The sequence below is a fragment of the Mobula birostris genome, chromosome 24 (assembly GCF_030028105.1).
Source record: "Mobula birostris isolate sMobBir1 chromosome 24, sMobBir1.hap1, whole genome shotgun sequence".
Lineage (NCBI taxonomy): Eukaryota > Metazoa > Chordata > Chondrichthyes > Myliobatiformes > Myliobatidae > Mobula > Mobula birostris.
In genome coordinates this window covers 11,810,200-11,833,230 of record NC_092393.1, presented here as the reverse complement: position 1 = coordinate 11,833,230, position 23,031 = coordinate 11,810,200, and the positions used below count along the sequence as shown (strand labels likewise).

The window sequence follows — 23,031 nt, the reverse complement described above, 5'->3', positions numbered from 1 at the left end:
GACATAAAACGTTAACTGCTTATTGTTCCACAGACCATGCTTAATCGGCTGAATGTTTCAGAATATTCTGATTATGTTACTTGAAATATTAAGCTGAGCACTTGTAATTGACTTCTAGTGATCTTAGACAATGACAAAACATTATATCCCTGAGCAGCAACAATTGTACCAGAACAATATACTCAAATACTGCAAATACTGGAAATACGAAATAAAATTTAAAATGCTGGGAATACTCAGCAGGTCAATAAATATCTCTGAAGTACCTCTGAAATACAAGCTAATACTGTATTTCAAGTCGATGACCCAACATCAGAGTGAAGTGCAATTCAGTGCCCAATTGAAATTCCAGAATGGCTTCAGGAAACACCCAGTCTTAAACACATGACACAACAACACAGGTACTTCTACATTATTTTCCCTCCCTCTCCTGTTCTCTGTAGGTGATGGACAATTTGATTTCCTGCACTTGCAAAAGATTGCTTAGAAAAATAAAAAGGAATAAAAGTAAGTTCTTTTCTTCAGCTTGAAGATTTCATTTTAAAATTAAAACCAAATAAAAGCAATCAAAGTTGGAAATATTGTACCACTTTGTCTTTCATGGAGGTATGCCGGAATATGGCAGTTCCAAACTTAAAGCCCTGCGACTGTCAACAGAAGGAACAGAACACACATCTCTGGCAAAAGCTGTTGACCTCCTCACAAATCAAGAGATAAGCATCATTCTGATAATTAGGATTGGAAAGTGAGCCCTACATAAACAAATGGCAAGTAACAGGTTTTACCAAACTCCTGTAAACAGTACTCAGCTACAGAATGGGTTAGACTTCTTTGTGATGGATGAGTTCAAAGATTGTTGTAGTAAGAGGCACACAATGACAGCAATTGATAAAAATTTCTCTGCCTGGTTCAAATTCTCATTCCTTCCAAAAATTTTGGGTCCATTGCATTTAACATCAATATTCTCCACTTGATTCATTTAGGGCAGGGGTCCCCGACCTTTTTTTATGCCATGAAGCCTTACCATTAACCAAGGGGCCGTGGACCCCGAGTTGGGAACCCTTGATTTCGGGTGAAATCTGTAGTGTACATTAAACAAGTGAGAGAGTGAAATCTTGTCAGGGGGGTTTGTCATTAAAAGTACTGATACAGTTTGAAAGCCTTAAGTATACGGTATTTATTCATCTTTGGTTTCCAACCCACATTTGTTTATAAAACATTCTCAAAATTAACTACATTATTAGAGCCAATGAAATACAAAAGCACTTCACAGAAAAGACCATTCCATTTGTTGAATCTGAATAGCCTCTTCAAAGAACAATCCAGCTATCCCAGCACCCATATAATATTTATCCAATTCAGTTTTGTAGGCTGTACATAATGAAGTAAAAGAAAACAGTTTTATTGTAGCAACACACATCAAAGTTGCTGGTGAACGCAGCAGGCCAGGCAGCATCTCTAGGAAGAGGTACAGTCGACGTTTCAGGCCGAGACCCTTCGTCAGGACTAACTGAAGGAAGAGTTAGTAAGAGATTTGAAAGTGGGAGGGGGAGGGGGAGATCCAAAATGGTAGGAGAAGACAGGAGGGGAAGGGATGGAGCCAAGAGCTGGACAGGAGGTCCGGGGAGAAAGACAAGCGGAGGGGGGGAATCCAGAGGATGGGCAAGGGGTATAGTCAGAGGGACAGAGGGAGAAAAAGGAGAGTGAGAGAAAGAATGTGTGTATAAAAATAAATAACGGATGGGGTGACGTCGACTGTACCTCTTCCTAGAGATGCTGCCTGGCCTGCTGCGTTCACCAGCAAATTTGATGTGTGTTGCTTGAATTTCCAGCATCTGCAGAATTCCTGTTGTTTACAGTTTTATTGTGTTTCTTTACAAATAAGGTTAATGTACGTGATAACTCCTTAGGTTTTATTGATCAGTACATGAGGTAGTACAGAGGGAATAAGAATAACCAAATGCAAAATACAGGGCTACAGTACAGAGCGAATCAGTGCAGGCAGACAATAAGGTATAAGGTCATGACGAGGTAAATTGTGTGGTCAAGAGTCCACTTCACCATACTAGGGGACCATTCATCAGTCTTATAACAGCAAGGTAGAAACTATCCTTGAGGATGGTTGCACGTGCTTTCAGGCTTTTCAGGAAGGAAGAGGAGAGAATGCCCAGGGTATAACAGTATGGACTGAGAGCTGCTATCAGATCAGAAACAAAGAGTAACTGTGAATAATAGGGATCGATACTTGGATCCCAACAGCTCATTATCTCTATTGATGGTTTCACTGAATGAAGCAAATATAGTGTTTTGAAGCTTGTAGGTGGCACACTGTGAGTAGGGTTGAGGATGTAAAGAAGCTTCAAGAGGATAGAGACATACTGAGTGACTGAATGGTGGAAGACGGAGTACAATGTGAGATTATTCACTTCTGCAGTATACACAGAAATGATAAATAATTAAATGATGAGAAATAGGGAAATACTGATGTAGAAAGGAACCTGGCTGCCTTTGTACGTAATCACTGAAAGGCAACAGGCAGTTGAAGCAGTAGTTCAGAAATCAGAGTACACTTACCCTCGTTGCTAGATTATTTGAACAGAAAAGTAAAGACATCTTAACAGAATTATATAAGGCCTTGATGAGACCACTACAGCAATGTTGTGTACAACTTTAGTTTCCCTTTCCAAGTGAAGTTTCACCTTAAAATTCTAATAATCTTCTATCTGACCAATTAGAAATCCTGGTATTTCAGGATCTAGTGATGTACATCACAATCCCTTTGGCAAGACCCTGGTTCCTGCATTCCTTGTCACTAACCTGGGGCAGAGTTTCTATACTCCTTTCAGACTCTTCATGCCTTTAATTTATGTAATCCATTACATGCACCAAGACTCCACTCTGACACTCCCTTTCACTCAGAGGCCCTGATACAAGCTCCATCCAACTCAATGAGGCACCAGATATCAAGCTCCCTTCTGATTCCACTTCAACTTGCCAGGACTTCACTTACCACGCTCTCTTTAAACTGACAAGGATCCCGATTTAAACTCATCGGCTTCACTGGGAAAGCCTAACACCACACCCACCTGAATAACGCAATGTGTCACTGGATGGTAATTAGCAACTAGACCCCATGCTGATTTGACCATCTTTCTTCCTGAGCTATGGAACTCAGATTAACTCTTGCAAAGAGATCAATTCACTTAGCAAAGAATCGGAATAGGACTTTGGATTGGAACCATCGTGGCATAGTGGTTAGCACAACACTGTTACAGCTCGGGGCATTTTGGAGCTTGGAGTTCAATTTTAACGCCATCTGCTAGGAATTTGTACGTTGTCACTGTGAGTGCGTGAGCTTCCTCCAGGTGCTCCAGTTTCCTCCCACGGTCCAAAAGTATTCTAGTTAGTACGTTAATAGCGGGAGGAGAAGATGGCAGCACGACGCAGCTCACAGCCGCCACTCTGGTGGTGATGTCTGTTATTTGTCAAGTAGGGTGCCGTGCACAATTCTGATTTGATGGAGACGGACGTGAGAGCACGGAGGAACATCTGGAGAAACTTCTGAAATGCCTGCTTCACTGCTGCTGCTGTTGTGTGGTCCGGAATCTCCGGGGGAGAAGGCCCTGAGTCCTCGGCTTTGCTTGTTGCTCGGCAGCCAGGGAGGGCTCGGAAAGGCTGTATCAGAGGGGCTGACCAGCTCAGACGGAGTCAGAGTCGGCTGCGGTCGGGTGCTTCCAATACATCAGCAAGTTGTCAGCACTTGGAGGTTCATGGCAGGAAGAGTTTCTCCCCTCTGCTGTCTGCGTTAGATAATGGATCGATCGGGACTTTGAGATTTTTTTTTACTGTGACCATGGTCTGTTCTTTATCAAATTATGGTATTGCTTTGCATTGTTGTAACTATATGTTATAATTATGTGGTTTTGTCAGTTTTAGTTTTGGTTTGTCCTGTTTTTTTTTTGTGATATCATTCTGGAGGAGCATTGTATCATTTTTTAATGTATGCATTTCTAAATGACAATAAACCAGGACTGAGTGCCCTCATAATCTAGTCTAATCTAATAATCTAATCTAATTGGTCATTGTAAATTTTCCTGGGATGGCTAGGGTTGGTTAGGTTAGATGGGTTGCTGTGTGGTGTAACTCATTGAGCCGGAAGGTCCTGTTCTGCACTACGCCTCTAAATAAATAAACAAACAAACAAATAAATAAATAAATTCTCTAAGGCCAGCTATTACACAAGTCGGCGTAGAAGGCTGAAAAAAGATGTCCAGCCAAAGCAGCCACTAGATAAATAGCACAACATGCAAACAGCCCACTAGTCATACCGCTATCATAAACATCTATCAAACAATGACTCTTCCATTGTCAACAGCTCCCCCTTCCTCCATTACCAACACAAGCTGGTTGGAGTCTAAATATCAGCTTAAGAATCATGGAGTCATAGTCATAGCTATAGTCATACTTTATTAATCCCGGGGGAAGTTGGTTTTCGTTACAGTTGCTCCATAAATAATAAATAGTAATAGAACCATAAATAGTTAAATAGTAACATGCAAATTATGCCAGTAAATTATGAAATAAATCCAGGACCAGCCTATTGGCTAAGGATGTCTGACCCTCCAAGGAAGGAGTTGTAAAGTTTGATAGCCATAGGCAGGAATGACGTCCTATGACACTCAGTGCTGCATCTTGGTGGGATGAGTCTCTGGCTGAATGTACTCCTGTGCCCACCCAGTACATTATGTAGTGGATGGGAGACATTGACCAAATGGCATGCAACTTAGGCAGCATCCTCTTTTCAGACACCACCGTGAGAGAATCATACCACAGAGGAACGGGCTCTTTAGCATCGATTCTTAATCTCCCATTACACCAACCCTCCATTGTCCTTTTTATTGCCTCCATACACCCGCCAACTGTCATTGGATTCTACAGCTCTCCTGCAGTCCAAGAGCAATTTAGCCTGCTGTACTGCGTGGCTTTGAGAGGTAACCAAAGTATTTAGACACAGGGGGAGCATGCAGGTTCCACACAGACAGCATTCCAGGTCAGGATTGAACCTTGAAAATGAGTCTGTAGGGAACAGTTCAGTCATGGGGCAAGTGAACTTGAGTGAAGATGTCCCCTCTGGTTTAAGAGCCTGATGGTTGAGGGCTAGGAACTGTTCCTGAACCTGGTGGTGTGGGTGCACCGTACTGCTCTCCCTATCACCAAAGTCTACCCCCCTCCCCCAAGTACTGTGTATTCTATGAGCAACCTTCTGGACTTTCACAGCAATCCAACAGCTGGCATGAGTCATTTCTTTCCCTCCTACTCAACCACAAATTATCAGAATTACTGCATTCAATTTGACAACTGGGATTTGAACTCTCATCCCCCTCAGTGGCCAGTCAAATATTATCATTGTGAGGGTACTGCAGCCTGGGATAGCAGCTTACATTGGTGGAGAACCCAGCGAGAAGATGAAATGCTTATCGAAACTCAGGCCAGCATTAATGAATGGAAGTCATCACCTGTCTTTGTTTTCAATCTATTAATGTGGACATTCGAGCAAGTGCACAACTAAATTAAAATAAGATGCCTATATGCACAAACATGCCCCAAGCTTCAGGCAGTCAATGATAAATCACTCAGAAATCTCGCAATCCAATATTGCCTCTGCAAACTGCATAAGGATCATCAATGACTGTAATGCACAAAATGCTGAAATATCTGGCCGCTACCTTAGCTTGCACATGATAACTTAACAGGGGACATCTATTTATTACTAAGCTCTGCATCAGTATTGGGAAGAATTAATTGTTGTGGCATACAGATACATGTACAGAATTACAAAGAACTAATGTGATTGATCTGAAAAATTAACTTTCGCTCTCAAATACCGCCTGATGTTCAGAGTACCGCTAGCATACTCAGCTTTCATTACAGATTTCCAACATCTTCATTTTCTTGTTATTTTTTTTAAATAAAAAGTGATTTTGTTTTGTGTTTACCACATCTGCTAATGTATTTGAAAAATATATTAAATGCTGTCTTTCAGAATCTCTGAAAAGACTATTTTTTTAGATCAGAGATGAATCAGATGAGGAGAAGGTCAGCAACTTTAAATTCCTCAGTGTTAGTATTTCAAAGGATCTGTCCTGGGTCCCGCACTTAAGTGCACCTAGGAAGAAAGCACATCAGTGCTTCTGCCTTCTTAGAAGTTTGCAAAGATTCTGCATGACATCTAAAACTTTGAGAAACATAGATGTGTTGTGGAGAGTATGTTGACTGGTTGCATCACGGCCTGGTATGGAAACACCAATGCCCTTGTACAGAAAAGCCTCCAAAAAGTACTAGATACAGCCCAGTCCATGATGGGTAAAGCACATCTACAAAGAGTGTTGTTGCTAAAAAGCACCATTGATCTTCAAGGACCCCCAAAATTCACACTATGCTGTCTTCTCACTGCTGCCATCAGGAAAGAGGAATAGGGGCCTCAGGACCCACACAACCAGGTTCAGGAACAGTTCTTACCCCTCAACCATCAGGCTTTTGAACCAGAGGGGATATCTTCACTCAAGTTCACTCATCCCATGACTGAACTGTATCCTCAACCTACTGACTCATTTTCAAGGACTCTTCATCCCATGGTCTCAATATATATTGCTTATTTATTATTATTATTTTCCTTCTTTTTGCATATGCACAGTTTGTTGTATATTTTTGTACATTGGTCTGTCTGTCTGCTGGGTGTGTCCTTTCATTTCTTGTATTCACAGTGATTGCCCGCATGAAAACAAATCTCAGGGTTGTATATAAAAAATGCTGGTGAACGCAGCACACCAGGCAGCATCTGTAGGAAGAGGTACAGACAACGTTTCGGGCCGAGACACTTCGTCAGGACTAACCGACAAAGTTAGATTCTATAATTTCGGACATGCATAAAGTCCTTGAACAGTCAAGGACTGAATCTATTTGAAGAGAGTTAAGCAGCAAGAAGGGAGTTACAAAACAGCTGTGGGTCAAAATAAAAATGCAAGTGGGAGATTAAACACAATTAACCGGAAAAAAATGTATAGCCACATGACAAAGTTGGGGTTAATAAAACACAGATGTTCAGATTTGTTAAAACCAAGTTGCATTAAGTTAACCAGTGAAAGTTTTTGATGAGGTAACAGGGAGGATTGATGAAGGGAATACAGTAGCTGTTGAAATGGATTTCTAGAAATTTTTAATAAAATTATATACAAAAAGCTGGTTTGCAAACTGACAAAAACATTATGATCCAGTGAGGACTGAGCAGGTTATAGTTGGAAAAGGTAAAGGCAGGAGAAGAAGGAATCTGACAGGACATGAGAGTGGATCATGGGAGAAAGGGAAAGGGAAGGGACACCAGGGGAGGAGATTGGCAGGTGAGAAGAGAAAAGAGGGGAGCCAGAGTGGGAAATTGAAGAGGGAGGGAGGGAGGGGGAGGGGGGAAATTAAATGGAAACATAGAAAACCTACAGGACAATACAGGCCCTTCGGACCACAAAGTTGTGCTGAACATGTCCCTACCTTAGAAATTACTAGGTTTACCTATAGCCCTCTATTTTACTAAGCTCCATGTACCAATCCAAATGTCTCTTAAAAGACCCTATTGTATCCGCCTCCACCACCGTTGCCGGCAGGCCATTCCACGCACTCACCACTCTCTGAGTAAAAAACTTACTCCTGACATCTCCTCTGTACCTACTCCCCAGTACCTTAAACCTGTGTCCACTTGTGGCAACCATTTCAGCCAGGAGAAAAACCTCTGTCTGTTCACACGATCACCGCCTCCCATCATCTTATACACCTCTATCAGGTCACCTCTCATCCTCCGTCGCTCCAAGGAAAAATGGCCGAGTTCACCGAACCTATTCTCAAAAGGCATGCTCCCCAATCCGGGCAACATTCTTGTAAATCTCCTTTGCACCCTTTCTATGGCTTCCACATCCTTCCTGTAGTGAGGCGACCAGAACTGAGCACAGTACTCCAAGTGGAGTCTGACCAGGGTCCTATATAGCTGCAACATTACCTCTTGGCTCCTAAATTCATTTCCATGACTGATGAAGGCCAAGACACCGTGTACCTACTTAACCACAGAGTCAACCTGCGCAGCTACTTTGAGTGTCCTAAGGACTTGGACCCCGAGATCCCTCTGATCCTCCACATTGCCAAGAGTCTTACCATTAATACTATATTCTGCCGTCATATCTGACCTACCAAAATGAACCACTTCACATTTATCCGGGTTGAACTCCATCTGCCACTTCTTAGCCCAGTTTTGCATCCTATCAATGTCCCGCTGTAACCTCTGACAGCCCTTCGCACTATCCACCACACCCCCAACCTTTGTGTCATCAGTAAACTTAGTAACCCATCCCTCCACTTCATCATCCAGGTCATTTATAAAAATCACGAAAAGTAGGGGTCCCAGAACAGATTCCTGAGGCACACCACTGGTCACCAGCTCCATGCAGAATATGCCCGTCTACAACCACTCTTTGCCTTCTGTGGGCAAGCCAGTTCTGGATCCACAAAGCAATGTCCCCTTGGATCCCATGTCTCTTTACTTTCTCAATAAGCCTTGCGTGGGGTACCTTATCAAATGCCTTGCTGAAATCCATATACACTACATCTACTGCTCTTCCTTCCCATTCCCATCTCGGCATGTCAGTTCATGGCCGCCTCTACTACCACGATGAGGCCACTTTCATATTTTGTCTGGGTAAAATCCAAACAGGTGGCATGATCGTTGATTTTTCCAACTTCTGGTATGCCACTGACCTTCCTGTACTACCAGCCACAGGAGATCTGTCCAAAACAGATACCATGCTGCTCTTTACAATGTATGTCAATGATCTACTCTCTATATATCCATGACTGCGTAGCTAGGCATAGCTCAAATACCATCTATAAATTTGCTGACGATACAACCATTGTTGGTCGAACCTCAAGTGGTGACAAGAGAGTGCACAGGAGTGAGATACGCCAACTAGTGGAGTGGTGCCGCAGCAACAACCCGGGACTCAACGTCAGCAAGAAGAAAGAGCTGATTGTGGACTTCTGGAAGGGTAAGACAGAGGAACACATAACAATCCTCATAGAGGAATCAGAAGTGGAGAGAGTGAGCAGTTTCAAGCTCCTGGGTGTCAAGATCTCTGAGATCTAACCTGGTCCCAACATATTGATGCAGTTATAGAGAAGGCAAGATAGCAACTATACTTTATTCTTTGAAGAGATTTGGTATGTCAACAAAGACACTCAAAAACTTCTATAGATGTACCTTGGAGAGCATTCTGACAGGCTGTATCACCGTCTGGTATGGGGGGAGGCTACTTCGCAGGATCAAAACAAGTTGCAGAGAGTTGTAAATTTAGTCAGTTCCATCTTGGGTACCAGCCTACAAAATATCCAGGACATCATCAAGGAGCGGTGTCTCATAAAGGCAGCGTCCATTATTCAGGACCTCCGGCACCCAGAGCACGCCCTTTTCTCACTGTTACCATCAGGTAGGAGGTACAGAAGCCTGAAGGCACACACTCAGCTTCTTCCCCTCTGCCATCCAATTCCTAAATGGACCTTGAACCCTTGGATACTACCTCACTTTTTTTAAAGATATATAGTATTTCTGTATTTTGCACAATTTTTAATCTATTCAATATTTGTATACTGTAGTAAGTATACTGAATAAGATTTATTTATTATTATCATTTTTTCTTCTATATTATGTATTGCATTGAACTGCTGCGACTAAGTTAACAAATTTCATGTCACATGCCAATAATAATAAACCTGATTCTGATTTGGACTATGGGATTAATGGATTTGTGGCTAAATTTGCCGATGATACAAAGATAGGTGGAGGAGTGGGCAGTGTTGAGGAAACAGAGAGGCTGCAGAGAGACTTAGATAGTTTAGGAGAGTGGGCAAAGAAGTGGCAAATGAAATACAATGTTGGGAAGTGTATGGTCATGCACTTTGATAGAAGAAATAAACAGGCAGACTATTATTTAGATGGGGAGAGAATTCAAAACGCAGAGACACAAAGGGACTTGGGAGTCCTTGTGCAGGATACCCTAAAGGTTAACCTGCAGGTTAAGTCGGTGGTGAAGGCAGCGAATGCAATGTTGGCATTCAATTCTAGAGGGATAGAATACAAGAGCAGGGATGTGATATTAAGGCTCTGTAAGAAACTCGTGAGCCCACACTTGGAGTACTGTGTGCAGTTTTGGGCTCCTTATTTTAAAAAAGGATATACTGACATTGGAGAAGATACACAAGAATGATTCCAGGAATGAAAGAGTTACTGTATGAGGAACATCTGGCAGCTCTTGGGCTGTATTCCCTGGAGTTCAGGAGAATGATGGGGGGGGGGGGGGTCTCATAGAAAGGCGTGAACAGATGAGATATGGCAAAGTTATTTCCCATGGTAGGGGAGTCTAGGACAAGAAGGCACGACTTCAGGGTTGAAGGACATCCATTTAGAACAGAGATGCGGAGAAATTACTTTAGTCAGAGGGCACTAAATCTGTGGAATTTGTTGCCACGAGTGACTGTGGGTGCAGCTAAGGCAGAGGTAGATAGGTTCTTGATTAGCCAGGGCATCAAAGGGAGAAAGCAGAGGAGTGGCGATAGCTGGAAGAATTGGATCAGCCCATGATTGAATGGTGGAGCAGACTCGATGGGCCAAATGGCCTACTTCTGCTCCTATATCTAATGGTCTTATTAATATATGTACAAGATTACTCAAATGTTATTGAAATACTAAATACATAACACCAAATTGCAATACACCTGATACATTTGTCAATGGAAATATGACAAGAGATGCATGGAGGTTGAATTGAAAATAACATTCACAACCGAGATAAGTGCCACAGCTAATTTTCTTTCAATAGTTTATAAAACCATTCCGAAGTAATTCACAGGAATTCCATTAACAAAAATTAACACATTAAAAAAAGGAGCAAACCATAGGTTTATAGGAAGGTTTACAGGATGGTCTTAAAATTGGTGAAGTACAGGAAGCAATTTCCAGGTTCCAAGAAGGAACATAATTGCGACTAGACAGGAAAATGGAGTTGGAGGGATATAGAGCTGTCAGTTGGTTCTGAGGATAGAGGCTGATAAACAGAGCAGGAAGCATCAAACTCATGTCTCAATCTGGAGACAAAAAGTTGTATTTTGGAAAACTCCGATTCATTTATTTATCACATGTACAGTGAAATGCGTTGTTTGTGTCAACCAACACATCCTGAGGATGTGGTTGGATCAGGCCTGCAAGTGTCGACACACAGCATGCCCACAATGCTGAGCAGAACAATAAAAGAACAGCAAAACAAGCCCTTTTCAACACACACACACACACACACACACACACACACACTTATTATGGCTCTCCAACCCCAGGCCAGGACAGGACTTAGGGCCTCCAGCCTCCAGCCTCCAGCCTCCACTAGACTCGCAGACAGCAGACCTCCAACTTCCACAGTGGACTCTTAGACATGTAGAACCAGGGCTTCGGCTATTGGACTTCAAAATGATCTTTGGGCTTCAATCTTTGGTATTGACCCCAGGTCTAGCCGAAAACGGGACCCCGTACTTCAGACCTTAAACTCCGGAGTCACTGAATCACATACCTAGGGGATGTCAGGCTCATGTGCCCTATCCTGGGACCCATCAAACTGGGGACTTTAATAACCAGGGGCCACCAGCACTCATTCACACTGGCACTCATTCACAGTGCTTGCCAGCCCGACTTCTATAGATGTCCTTCTACACACGTCCACGTCACTGACCTTCCAATTAGAGCAGATGTCTAGACTCAGTTTGATCTCTAATTCCCCCTCATTCTTGACCCTAAAACCTAAAGTGACCCCTAACTCCCCTCGTTGTCTCCAAAGTCATCCCTAGGAACTTAAGAGAAAACACAACTGTCTGTACCACAACCTTGAGAGAGACCACAGTTCATCTCATCTTAACTGGAAACCACTAATGCTGATATCAGTGGCAGAAATTACCTTTGGCATGCTCCTCAACTTGGAGAGTATCACAGCTGAGATCAGCCCTGCTCATTCTGAACTTCACATCAATAGTCTCCTGATATCTAATAAAATAAGATCGCCTAGTTCATTTTAACTTCCACCCATCCAAAGATCAGAGGCCAATTTTGACCTCACAGCTTGAATGGGTCGTTGTCCACCAGTCAGTATAATTACTTGTTGCTAAACAGCAGGTTTATGAAATGTTTTAATCCATGGTATGATTTGTGTCTGTCAATGGAAAATCATAAAATGAGCTGATAAAGTGATAAAACACATCTGAAGCATATTTGTGAAGACTTGAGCTTCATAAGGTCAACTACCACACACAATGGAAACTTCTTTATGTAGCATCACCTCTCATCAACTTCCAAAGATCGACTCCTAAAACAAATGTGTGTGCTGTTTGTCCTAGTGTTAACTTGCACTTCCACGTGAGCCTGATTTATCTGGTTAACAGTAAGAACTGTAGTCTATAATCTCTCTACATACCTGCTTGACTGGATGATGTTGCACCATTAAGCCAATGACCATTTCTGGTAGAGCCATAGGAACACCATTCAGCAGCTTGTCAAATGCTGTCATAATTTGCCTCGATCTGACTATCCAGTCTGGTCTGTTGGTGAAGTTTGCCAGCCGCACAAGGTTGGAAGCAGCCACAGCATTGCCACTGGGCTCAGCACCATCTTGTTCTGTATCAAAAATAAGATAACATCTTTTATTTTAAGATGTATTTCTATTAGTTGATTCAAATAATAATCAACTTAGTAAATCAAATCAGAACGAAACAATTGTAATACCTTTCTAAATCAGAATGTTAATTTACCAACAAGGGAGAAGATTATTTTAGATCTAGCATTGTGTGATAAGAAAGATTTAATCGATAACCTGACAGTTCAGGGAATTTTGAAGAAGAGTGATTGTAATACTAAAGAATGTTATATAAAGATTGAAAGTATTTCATGCAATCAGAAAATAGGTTCACAAATCTGAACTATGAATAACAGATGAGCTTGCCAAGCAATGGCTAAAATTATATCCCTTTGAGATGTAAAATCACTAAAGGAAAAGTGGTCCAGCCATGGCTAACAAGAGAAGTTAAAGAATCAAAAGGATCAAAGAAAAAGGCTCACAAGGGAAGGTAAAATTGAATACAAGATTAATAAGGCAGGAAACAAAAAAATTTTAAAAGCTTCTCTGGATATGCAGAAGGGCAATTATGAGCTGAGGTAACTGAGAATCCCTTTTAGACTGAGATAGGTGAAATTTTCCTTTGGAAGAAGGAAACAGCAAAAAAAACTGAACAAATATGTTGTGCCCACCTTCATAGTGGAAGATACTGAAAACCTGCAGGAATATTTGTTAAATTAAGTGACAGGCCAGGAATAACAACAAGAGGTGATGTAATGAAACAAAAGTCCCACGTTTTACCACCATAAGAGATCTTTCTTATCTTCAGAAAACTAAATCTGTGCAGCTATCTACTACAACAAAGCAGCTGCAAGGATTTATCAATGAACGTTTAAAGCATTTTATGTGCCATAGATTTTAATATGGATTAATTTAAAACTTGAATCCCAATGTAACAATTTAAGTATTCTCAGCAATCACCAGATCATTAAATACAATTGTAATAACATATGCAAGCATTCCACTATCCTCAAATCACAGGAGCGCAGTGATTAGCACAACACTTTATAGTTTAGGCAATCTAGGTTCAATTCCTGCTGCTGCCTGTAAGGAGTTTGTACGTTCACCCTGTGAATGCATGGGGGTTTCTTCTGGGTGCTCCAGTTTCCGTCCCACAGTTCAAAGACTACTGGTTGGTAGGTTAATTGATCAGTGTAAATTGTACTGTGATTAGGCTCAGATTAAATCAGGGGATTGCTGGGATGCATGGCTCAAAGGGCCAGAAAGGCCTTTCCTGCACTCTATCTCAAATAAATAAATCATAGGTGACACCTCTTTCTAAACACTTGACCTTAGTTTCTAATGAGCATACTTAGCTTATTACTCAAAGTTTTTGTATGTTTCATATTTAATGGGATACATGATACTTTTCCAATAATCCAAGCTTCGAAAGGGCATCTGCTGCCAAACAGTCCCAGATAATTAAGCCGCAGTTTAAATACATGACTTGGTTTTCACTTTCAAAATGCAAACAAGTCCAATCTAAGCATGAATATTTATTAATGCAAACATGAATAGAGGTCCAGGGCCCTAAAGATCTCTACAAATGTTTTTTTTACACAGTAGAAAATTTTACACAATCTAGTCTTAAGTTAATGTTAAGTAATTTAGTTATTTTTAAAATATTCCATTCCTAATTTAATTCAAAACAATGCTGAATACAAATTTTTCCCTTTGCCTCTAACAGGGGTAAAATTTCTGCCAAAATTCACAATGGATCTGCTGGCAGTTATGTCCATTACTGAGCAATTCCTGAGGAGAGTCTTCAGTTTCCACTTAGCTGAGTGCGAGCCATAGGATTTCTGCAATGCCTGGTTGTCTTCTTATGAGCAGCATACATCCGCAGGTTCCCTCACTCATAGGCTGCAAAACCCACCAGTTGAACGCAAGTCTGGTTAACTAGTTGCAAGTTTGGCCAATCTACTCAATATCCATCATTAAGGAGCCCATCACCCAGGACACGCCCTCTTCTCACTGATACCATCAAGGAGGAGGTACAGGAGCCTGAGGGCACGTGCTCAATGATTCAGGAACAGCTTCTTCTCCTCAGCCATCAGATTTCTGAAAGGACATTGAACCCATCAACACTATTTTGCTACTTTTTTTTCCTCTTCCTTTTGCACTACTTATTTAATTTAACATAGTATATAGGGGTATATACTTCTTACCGTAATTTACAGTTTTTATGATGTACAGGTCGACTTTCACTAATCCAACTACCTGTAATCTGGTTCCTTCGATAATCCGCACTGATTTCAAATTTTCCGCACAACTGTAATTTCAAATTTTCTGGGCCACCGTACTAATCTGCTGCGCATTGTTTTGGTTGCGCTAGATCTATTCACATGTTGGCACGCTCTTCTAAGCACAGACAGGCAATTCGTGCTGTTTTCCTGCATTTATTAATATTATTTATGTGAGGCGCGGCCACCCGCCTCACCCGCCAGTGGCAGGGGAGCTGGCGCACGCTGGGTTGGTCCGCCTTCTCACCCGCCTGCCGGCAGTCACGCAATACCCTCCGGCGTCGCCCAGCCGGTGCTCCGTTCTCTTCTGCCTACGACCTCAGATCAGACAAGGCAACCCGCTGAATTTAAGCATATTACTAAGCAGAGGAAAAGGAACTAACGAGGATTCCCACAGTAACTGCGAGTGCAACGTAGTCTTTGGGGTAACTGCAAGCCTATCGCTTAGCTCATGCTTGAGTGCTGGTAGTGGGTGCGCCTTATTTTTTGCCGGTGGGGAGTGGGGATTGTTGCTCGCTGCCGCTTACGCGCGGGAGGGAGGGGAGTCGGGGTGGGGAACTTAGGGGTTCTAACATTTAACTGTCGTTCATTCTCTGGGGCACTCCTCTGTTTTCATAGATGTTTGCGAAGAAAAAGCATTTCAGGACGTATATTGTATACATTTCTCTGACATTAAATGAACCTTTAAATCCTTTGATATTTTAAAGGTATGATGAGGCGGTTAGCTATTGCTTAATGTGATCCTTCTGTAATTCGGCATTTTTACTGATCCAGCACTACTCAGGTCCCAATGGTGCTGGATTATAGGTCGACCTGTATTATAATGTACTGCTGCATAACAACAAATTTCACGACATATGCCAATGATGTTAAAACTGATTCTGATTCAAATTAATGGGAAGAATCAGCTGTTGGGAGAAATAAATTCACCAATTACTTGATTGTTCTTCAAGCAAATAATTAAAAAATTAAATTAAAATAAATTAAATTAAGTGTGTAGTCATTTTTACTCTGAATCCTGAATTCGGCATGGTTGAGATCGAGGTTGAGAACGAAGTATGTGGCCCAAAGGCGGATCGGTTCCAATTCTAAACCAACTCGCTGATTAAAGTGTCGAGCAAGATTTAAATCAATGAGGACGAATGCCATCTGCCTGCGTTTGACTGGTCTCTCTCTCCCGTTCGCTTATTGCTGCTGGAGGAAGGTGTAGGAGTCTTGCGTCTTAGGCAAGATTTCACCAGTGCAGTTTGTGGATTGGACTTGTTTTTGTAGAGGTAGTTCACGTTATATGTGTCTTTGGTTTCAGGTTCCTTTACTCTGTTTTTAATTGCTATTTTCTGCAATTTTGATCAGGGTGGACTGGTTCTGCGGCCTGAAATCAATGAATGACACGGTGCTAAATTGAACTGAACTGAACTAAACTGAACATTCCTAGACTGTTTCAAGGACTCTGCGGTTTGATAATTAATATTCTGTGTGTTATTTGCTCTTTTTTTGCCATTTGCACAATTTGTTCGTTGTTAATGAGCTGGGTGTTTGATGCTTTCTTTGAACAGGTTTCATGGCATTTCTGTTTCATGGCAGTCAGCGGGAAGACAAATCTCACGGTTGTATACAGCATACATACTTTGGTAATAAATGTACTTTGAACCTTTGAACTTCTGTTAATAATTTTAACATTATTTTTAAGTTTCAGAATCAGGTTTTATTATTCTACTGCCTTCACAATGCAGTGTACAAAGCTAGGCAGGGAATTAAACACTTTCTCAAAAATCACCCAAGCCAGGAGCTTTCTTCAGGGTTTTTAATGAGAAAATGTGAAGCTGCACAGAATTAAACAAAACACTTATTACATGCAATACAGAATCATGACCTGCCTGGATATATTAATAGTATCAATTATTCTCACAATCATTGTTAATCAAGCCAATACTTTATACTTTATTGTCGCCAAACAATTGATACTAGAAAGTACGATCATCACAGCAATATTTGATTCTGTGCTTCCTGCTCCCTGGATTACAAATCGATAGTAAATATTTAAAATTTAAATTATAAATCATAAATAGAAAAATAGAAAAATGGAAAGTAAGGTAGTGCAAAAAAACCAAGAGGCAGGTCCAGACATTTGGAGGGTACGGCCCAGATCCGGGTCAGGATCCGTTCAGCACTCTTATCACAGTTGGAAAGAAGCTGCTCCCAAATCTGGCCGTACGAGTCTTCAAGCTCCTGAGCCTTCTCCCGGAGGGAAGAGGGACGAAAAGTGTGTTGGCTGCATGGGTCGTGTCCTTGATTATCTTGGCAGCACTGCTCCGACAACGTGCGGTGTAAAGTGAGTCCAAGGACGGAAGATTGGTTTTTGTGATGTGCTGCGCCGTGTTCATGATCTTCTGCAGCTTCTTCCGGTCTTGGACAGGATAACTTCCATACCAGGTTGTGATGCACCCTAGAAGAATGCTTTCCACGGTGCATCTATAAAAGTTAGTGAGGGTTTTAGTGGACAGGCCAAATTTCTTTAGTTTTCTCAGGAAGTAAAGGCGCTGGTGGGCCTTCTTGACAGTGGACTGCGTAGTCGGACCAAGTCAGGTCATTTGTGATATTGACCCCGAGGAACTTAAAGCTTTTGACCTGTTCCACTTGCGCACCACCAATGTAAATTGGGTTGTGTGGTCCGCTACTCCTTCTGAAGTCAACAACCAATTCCTTCGTCTTGCTGACGTTGAGGGATAGGTTATTGTCTTCGCACCATGCCACCAGGTTCTTAATTTCCTCTCTGTACTCAAACTCATCATTACCCGAGATACAGCCTACAATTGTGGTGTCATCAGCAAACTTATATATTGAGTTTGATGGAAACTTGGCTACACAATCATGGGTGTACAGTGAGTACAGCAGAGGGCTGAGTACACAGCCTTGTGGGGCACCGGTGCTCAGAGTGATTGTAGAGGAGAGCTTGTCTCCTATTTTTACAGCCTGGGTCCTGTCTGTGAGGAAGTTGAAGGTCCAGCTGCAGATCTGAGTGCTAAGGCCCAGGTTCCGGAGCTTAGGAATCAGTTTACTTGGAACGATGGTATTAAAGGCAGAGCTGTAGTCAATGAAAAGGAGCCTTATGTGTGCGCCTTTATTCTCCAGGTGTTCTAAGGAGGAATGTAGGGCCAGAGAGATGGCATCTGCCGTTGACCTGTTGCTCCGGTAGGCCAATTGCAAAGCGTCGAGGTTGACCAGTAGGCTGTGGTTGATGTGTGCCATAACCAATCTCTCGAAGCAATTCATAGCAGTTGATGTCAGAGCCGGTCGATAGTCATTCAGTGCAATATCCCATAACAATGCCATGTGGATCAGAGTGAACTCATAGCATAACAATAACTTAATAGCGATAAACAATAAACATACTTCCTTCAAAGTACATCTACTAAATGTTTACCACTATTAAGAAAGCTTAAGACTCATAGATATTACTGTTTTAAGAGCAAATAAAGAGTAGATGGAGATAGATGTCTTTCTACCGTGTGCTACAAGTCAAAATCCGAATTAACCTGTGCAGGAAATGATGTTAAAAAAACAGCTTACAAACAGTAAATTCAGACAAAATGAACTGCATACAAAATGAGCAGCGCCTCCTGGGATCAGAACAATTCGAAGTTCAAAGTTCAAAGTAAATTTATTAACCGCGTTCATACATGTCACCATATACAACCCTGAGGTTCATTTTCTTGTGGGCATATTCGGTACATCTATGGAATAATAACTATAACAGAATCAGTGAGAGATCAACCAGAGTGCAGAAGACAACAAACTGTGCAATAAATAGTAAGAACATGAGATAATGAGACAGGGTCCTTAAAGTGATATCACTAGTTGCGTGAGCATTTCAATGATGGGGCAAGTGAGTGTAGTTAGAACCATAGAAGACCTGAAGCACAATACAGGCCCTTCGGCCCACAAAGCTGTGCCGAACATGTCCTTACCTTAGAAATTACCCAGGGTTACCCATAGACCTCTATTTTTCTAAACTCCACGTAATTATCCAGCAGTCTCTTTAAAGACCCTATCGTTTCCACCTCCACCACTGTTGCCAGCAGTCCATTCCATGCACTCACCACTCTCTGCATAAAAAACCTACCCCAGACATCTCCTCTGTACTCACTTCGAAACACCTTAAAACTGTGCCCTCTTGTGCTAGCCATTTCAGCCCTGGGAAAAAACTTCTGACTATTCACACAATCATGGCCTCTCATCATCTTATACACCTCTATCAGATCACCTCTCATCCTCCGTCGCTCTAAGGAAAAGAGGTGGAGTTCACTGAACCTATTCTCATAAGGCATGCTCCCCAATCCAGGCAACATCCTTGTAAATCTCCTCTGCACCCTTTCTATGCTTTCCATATCCTTCCTGTAGTGAGGTGACTAGACCTGAGCACAGTACTCCAAATGGGGTCTGACCATGGTCCTAAATAGCTGCAACATTACCTCTCAGCTCCTAAACTCAATCCCATGATTGATGAAGGCCAATGCACCGTATGCCTTCTTAATCACAGAGTCAACCTGCACAGCAGCTTTGAGTCTCCTATGGACTCGGACCCCAAGATCCCTCTGATCCTCCACACTGCCAAGAGTCCTACCATTAATACTATATTCTGCCATCATATTTGACCTACCAAAATGAACCACTTCACACTTATCTGGGTTGAACTCCATCTGCCACTTCTCAGCCCAGTTTTACATCCTATCAATGTCCTGATGTAATCTCTGACAGCCTTCCACACTATCCACAACACCCCCACCCTTTGTGTCATCAGCAAATTTACTAACCCATTTCTCCACTTCATCATCCAGGTCATTTATAAAAATCACAAAGAGTAGGGGTCCCAGAACAGATCCCTAATGCACACCACTGGTCACCAACCTCCATGCAGAATATGACCCGTCCACAACCACTCTTTGCCTTCTATGGGCAAGCCAGTTCTGGATCCACAAAGCAATGTCCCCTTGGATCCCATGCCTCCTTACTTTCTCAATAAGCCTTGCATGGCCTATCTTATCAAATGCCTTGCTGAAATCCATATACACAACATCTATTGCTCTACCTTCATCAATGTGTTTAGTCACATCCTCAAAAAATTCAATCAGGCTCGTAACGCACAACTTGCCTTTGACAAAGTCATGCTATTCCTAATCATACTATGCCTCTCCAATTGTTCATAAATCCTGCCTCTTAGTATCTTCTCCATCAAATTACCAACCACTGAAGTGAGACTCACTGGTCTATAATTTCCTGGGCTACCTCTACTCCCTTTCTTGAATAATGGAACAACATCCACAACCCTCCAATCCTCCAGAACCTCTCCCAACCCCATTGATGATGCAAGGATCATCGCCAGAGGCTCAGCAATCTCCTCCCTCGCCTCCCACAGTAGTCTGGGGTACATCTCATCCGGTCCTGGTGACTTATCCAACTTGATACTTCCCAAAAGCTCCAGCACATCCTCTTCCTTAAGATCTAAATGCTCAACCTTTTCAGTCCGCTGTAATTCATTCCTACAATCGTCAAGCTCCTTTTCCGTAGTGAATACTGAAGCAAAATACTCATTAACTACCTCTGCCATCTCATCTGGTTCCATACACACTTTTCCATTGGTCTTGATTGGTCCTATTCTTTTACATCTTATCCTCTGGCTCTTCATATACTTGTAGAATGCCTTGGAGTTTTCCTGAATCCTGTCCGCCATGGCCCCTTCTGGCTCTCCTAATTCCATTCTTAAGCTCCTTCTTGCTAGTCTTATAATTTTCTAGATCTCTAACATTATCTAGTTTTTTGAATCTTTCATAAGCCCTTCTTTTCTTCTTGACTACATTTACAACAGCCTTTGTACACCACGATTCCTGTATTCTACTATCCTTTCCCTGTCTCATTGGAATGTACCTATGCAGAACTCCACACAAATATCCCCTGAACATTTGCCACATTTCTTCCGTACATTTTCCTGAGAACATCTGTTTCCAATTTATGCTTCCAAGTTCCTGCCTGATAGCCTCATATTTCCCCTTACTCCAATTAAATGCTTTCCTAACTTGTCTGTTCCTATCCCTCTTCAATGCTAAGGTAAAGGAGATAGAATTGTGATCACTATCTCTAAAATCCTCTCCCACTGAGAGATCTGACACCTGACCAGGTTCATTTCCCAATACCAGATCAAGTACAGCTTCTCCTCTTGTAGGCTTATCTACATATTGTGTCAAGAAACCTTCCTGAACACACCTAAAAACTCCACCTCATCTAAACCCCTCGCTCTAGGGACATGCCAATCAATATTTGGGGAATTAAAATCTCCAACCACAACCCTGTTTTATCACACCTTTCCAGAATCTATCTCCCTATTTGCTCCTCGATGTCCTTGTTACTATTGGGTGGTCTATAAAAAACACCCAGTAGTGTTATTAACCCCTTCCTGTTCCTAACTTCCACCCACAGAGACTCGATAGACAATCCCTCCATAACTTCCTGCTTTTCTGCTGCCGTGACACTATCTCTGATCAACATTTCCACGCCCCCACCACTTTTGCCTCCCTCCCTGTCCTTTCTGAAATATCTAAAGCCTGGCACTCAAAGTAACGATTCCTGCCCATGAGCCATCCAAGTCTCCGTAATGACCACAACATCACAGCTCCAAGTACTGATCCATGCTCTAAGCTCATCCACTTCGTTCATAATATTCCTTACATTAAAATAGACACAACTCAAACCATCGGTCTGAGTGCGTCCCTTCTCTATCACCTACCTATCTTCCCTCTCACACTGTCACTGAGCTTTCTCTACTTGTGACCCAACTGCCCCTTTAGTTCGGTTCCACCCCCCAGCAATCCTAGTTTAAACTTTCCCCGATAGCCTTTGCAAACCTCCCCACCAGGATATTGGTCCCCCTGGGATACAAGTGCACCTGTCCTTTTTGTACATGTCAAACCTGCACCAAAAGAGGTCCCAATGATCCAAAAATCTGATGCCTTGCCTCCTGCTCCAATCCCTCAGCCATGCATTTATCCTCCACCTCATTCTATTCCTATACTCACTGTCACATGGCACAGGCAGTAATCTCCGAGATTATTACATTTGTGGTCCTGCTTCTCAGCTTCCTTCCTAACTCCCTGTGGTCTGTTTTCAGGACCTCCTCCCTTTTCCTACCTATGTCGTCGGTACCAATATGTACCATAGTTATATATGTACTATATGTACTATTAGCCTACTGACTCTCACAGCTATCTGGACTATTCCTCTTCTCATCCTGTCTCTTGCAAAAACGCCATCCCCTTCTCGCAATTCCTCCGTCGCCACCGCATCTGCTCTCAGGATGAGGCTTTTCATTCTAGGACGAGGGAGATGTCTTCCTTTTTTAAAGAAAGGGGCTTCCCTTCCTCCACTATCAACTCTGCTCTTAAACGCATCTCCCCCATTTCACGTACATCTGCTCTCACTCCATCCTCCCACCACTCCACTAGGAATAGGGTACCCCTGGTCCTCACCTACCACCCCACCAGCCTCCGGGTCCAACATATTATTCTCCGTAACTTCCCCCACCTCCAACAGGATCCCACCACTAAGCACATCTCCCCCCCCCCCGCATTCCGCAGGGATCGCTCCCTACGCAACTCCCTTGTCCATTCGTCCCCCCCATTCTCCCCCCACTGATCTCCCTCCTGGCACTAATCCATGAAAGCAGAACAAGTGCTACACATGCCCTTACACTTCCTCCCTTACCACCATTCAGGGCCCCAAACAGTCCTTCCAGGTGAGGCGACACTTCACCTGTGAGTCGACTGGGGTGATATACTGCGTCCGGTGCTCCCGATGTGGCCTTTCATATATTGGCGAGACCCGACGCAGACCGGGAGGCCGCTTTGCTGAACATCTACGCTCTGTCCGCCAGAGAAAGCAGGATCTCCCAGTGGCCACACATTTTAATTCCACATCCCATTCCCATTCTGACATGTCTATCCACGGCCTCCTCTACTGTAAAGGTGAAGCCACACTCAGGTTGGAGGAACAAC

General features: G+C 42.6%; 1 protein-coding gene across 3 annotated transcripts in view; it reads right to left on the bottom strand.

The window, feature by feature from the left end:
• The window catches only part of spata20 (spermatogenesis associated 20), a 489,201-nt gene that overhangs the window by 274,594 nt on the left and 191,576 nt on the right, over window positions 1–23,031 (bottom strand). For all 3 annotated transcript variants that reach the window (XM_072242745.1, XM_072242746.1, XM_072242744.1), the window contains one exon: window positions 12,546–12,745. In XM_072242745.1, coding sequence (XP_072098846.1) covers window positions 12,546–12,745 — 200 coding nt within the window. The remainder of the gene's footprint in view (window positions 1–12,545; window positions 12,746–23,031) is intronic.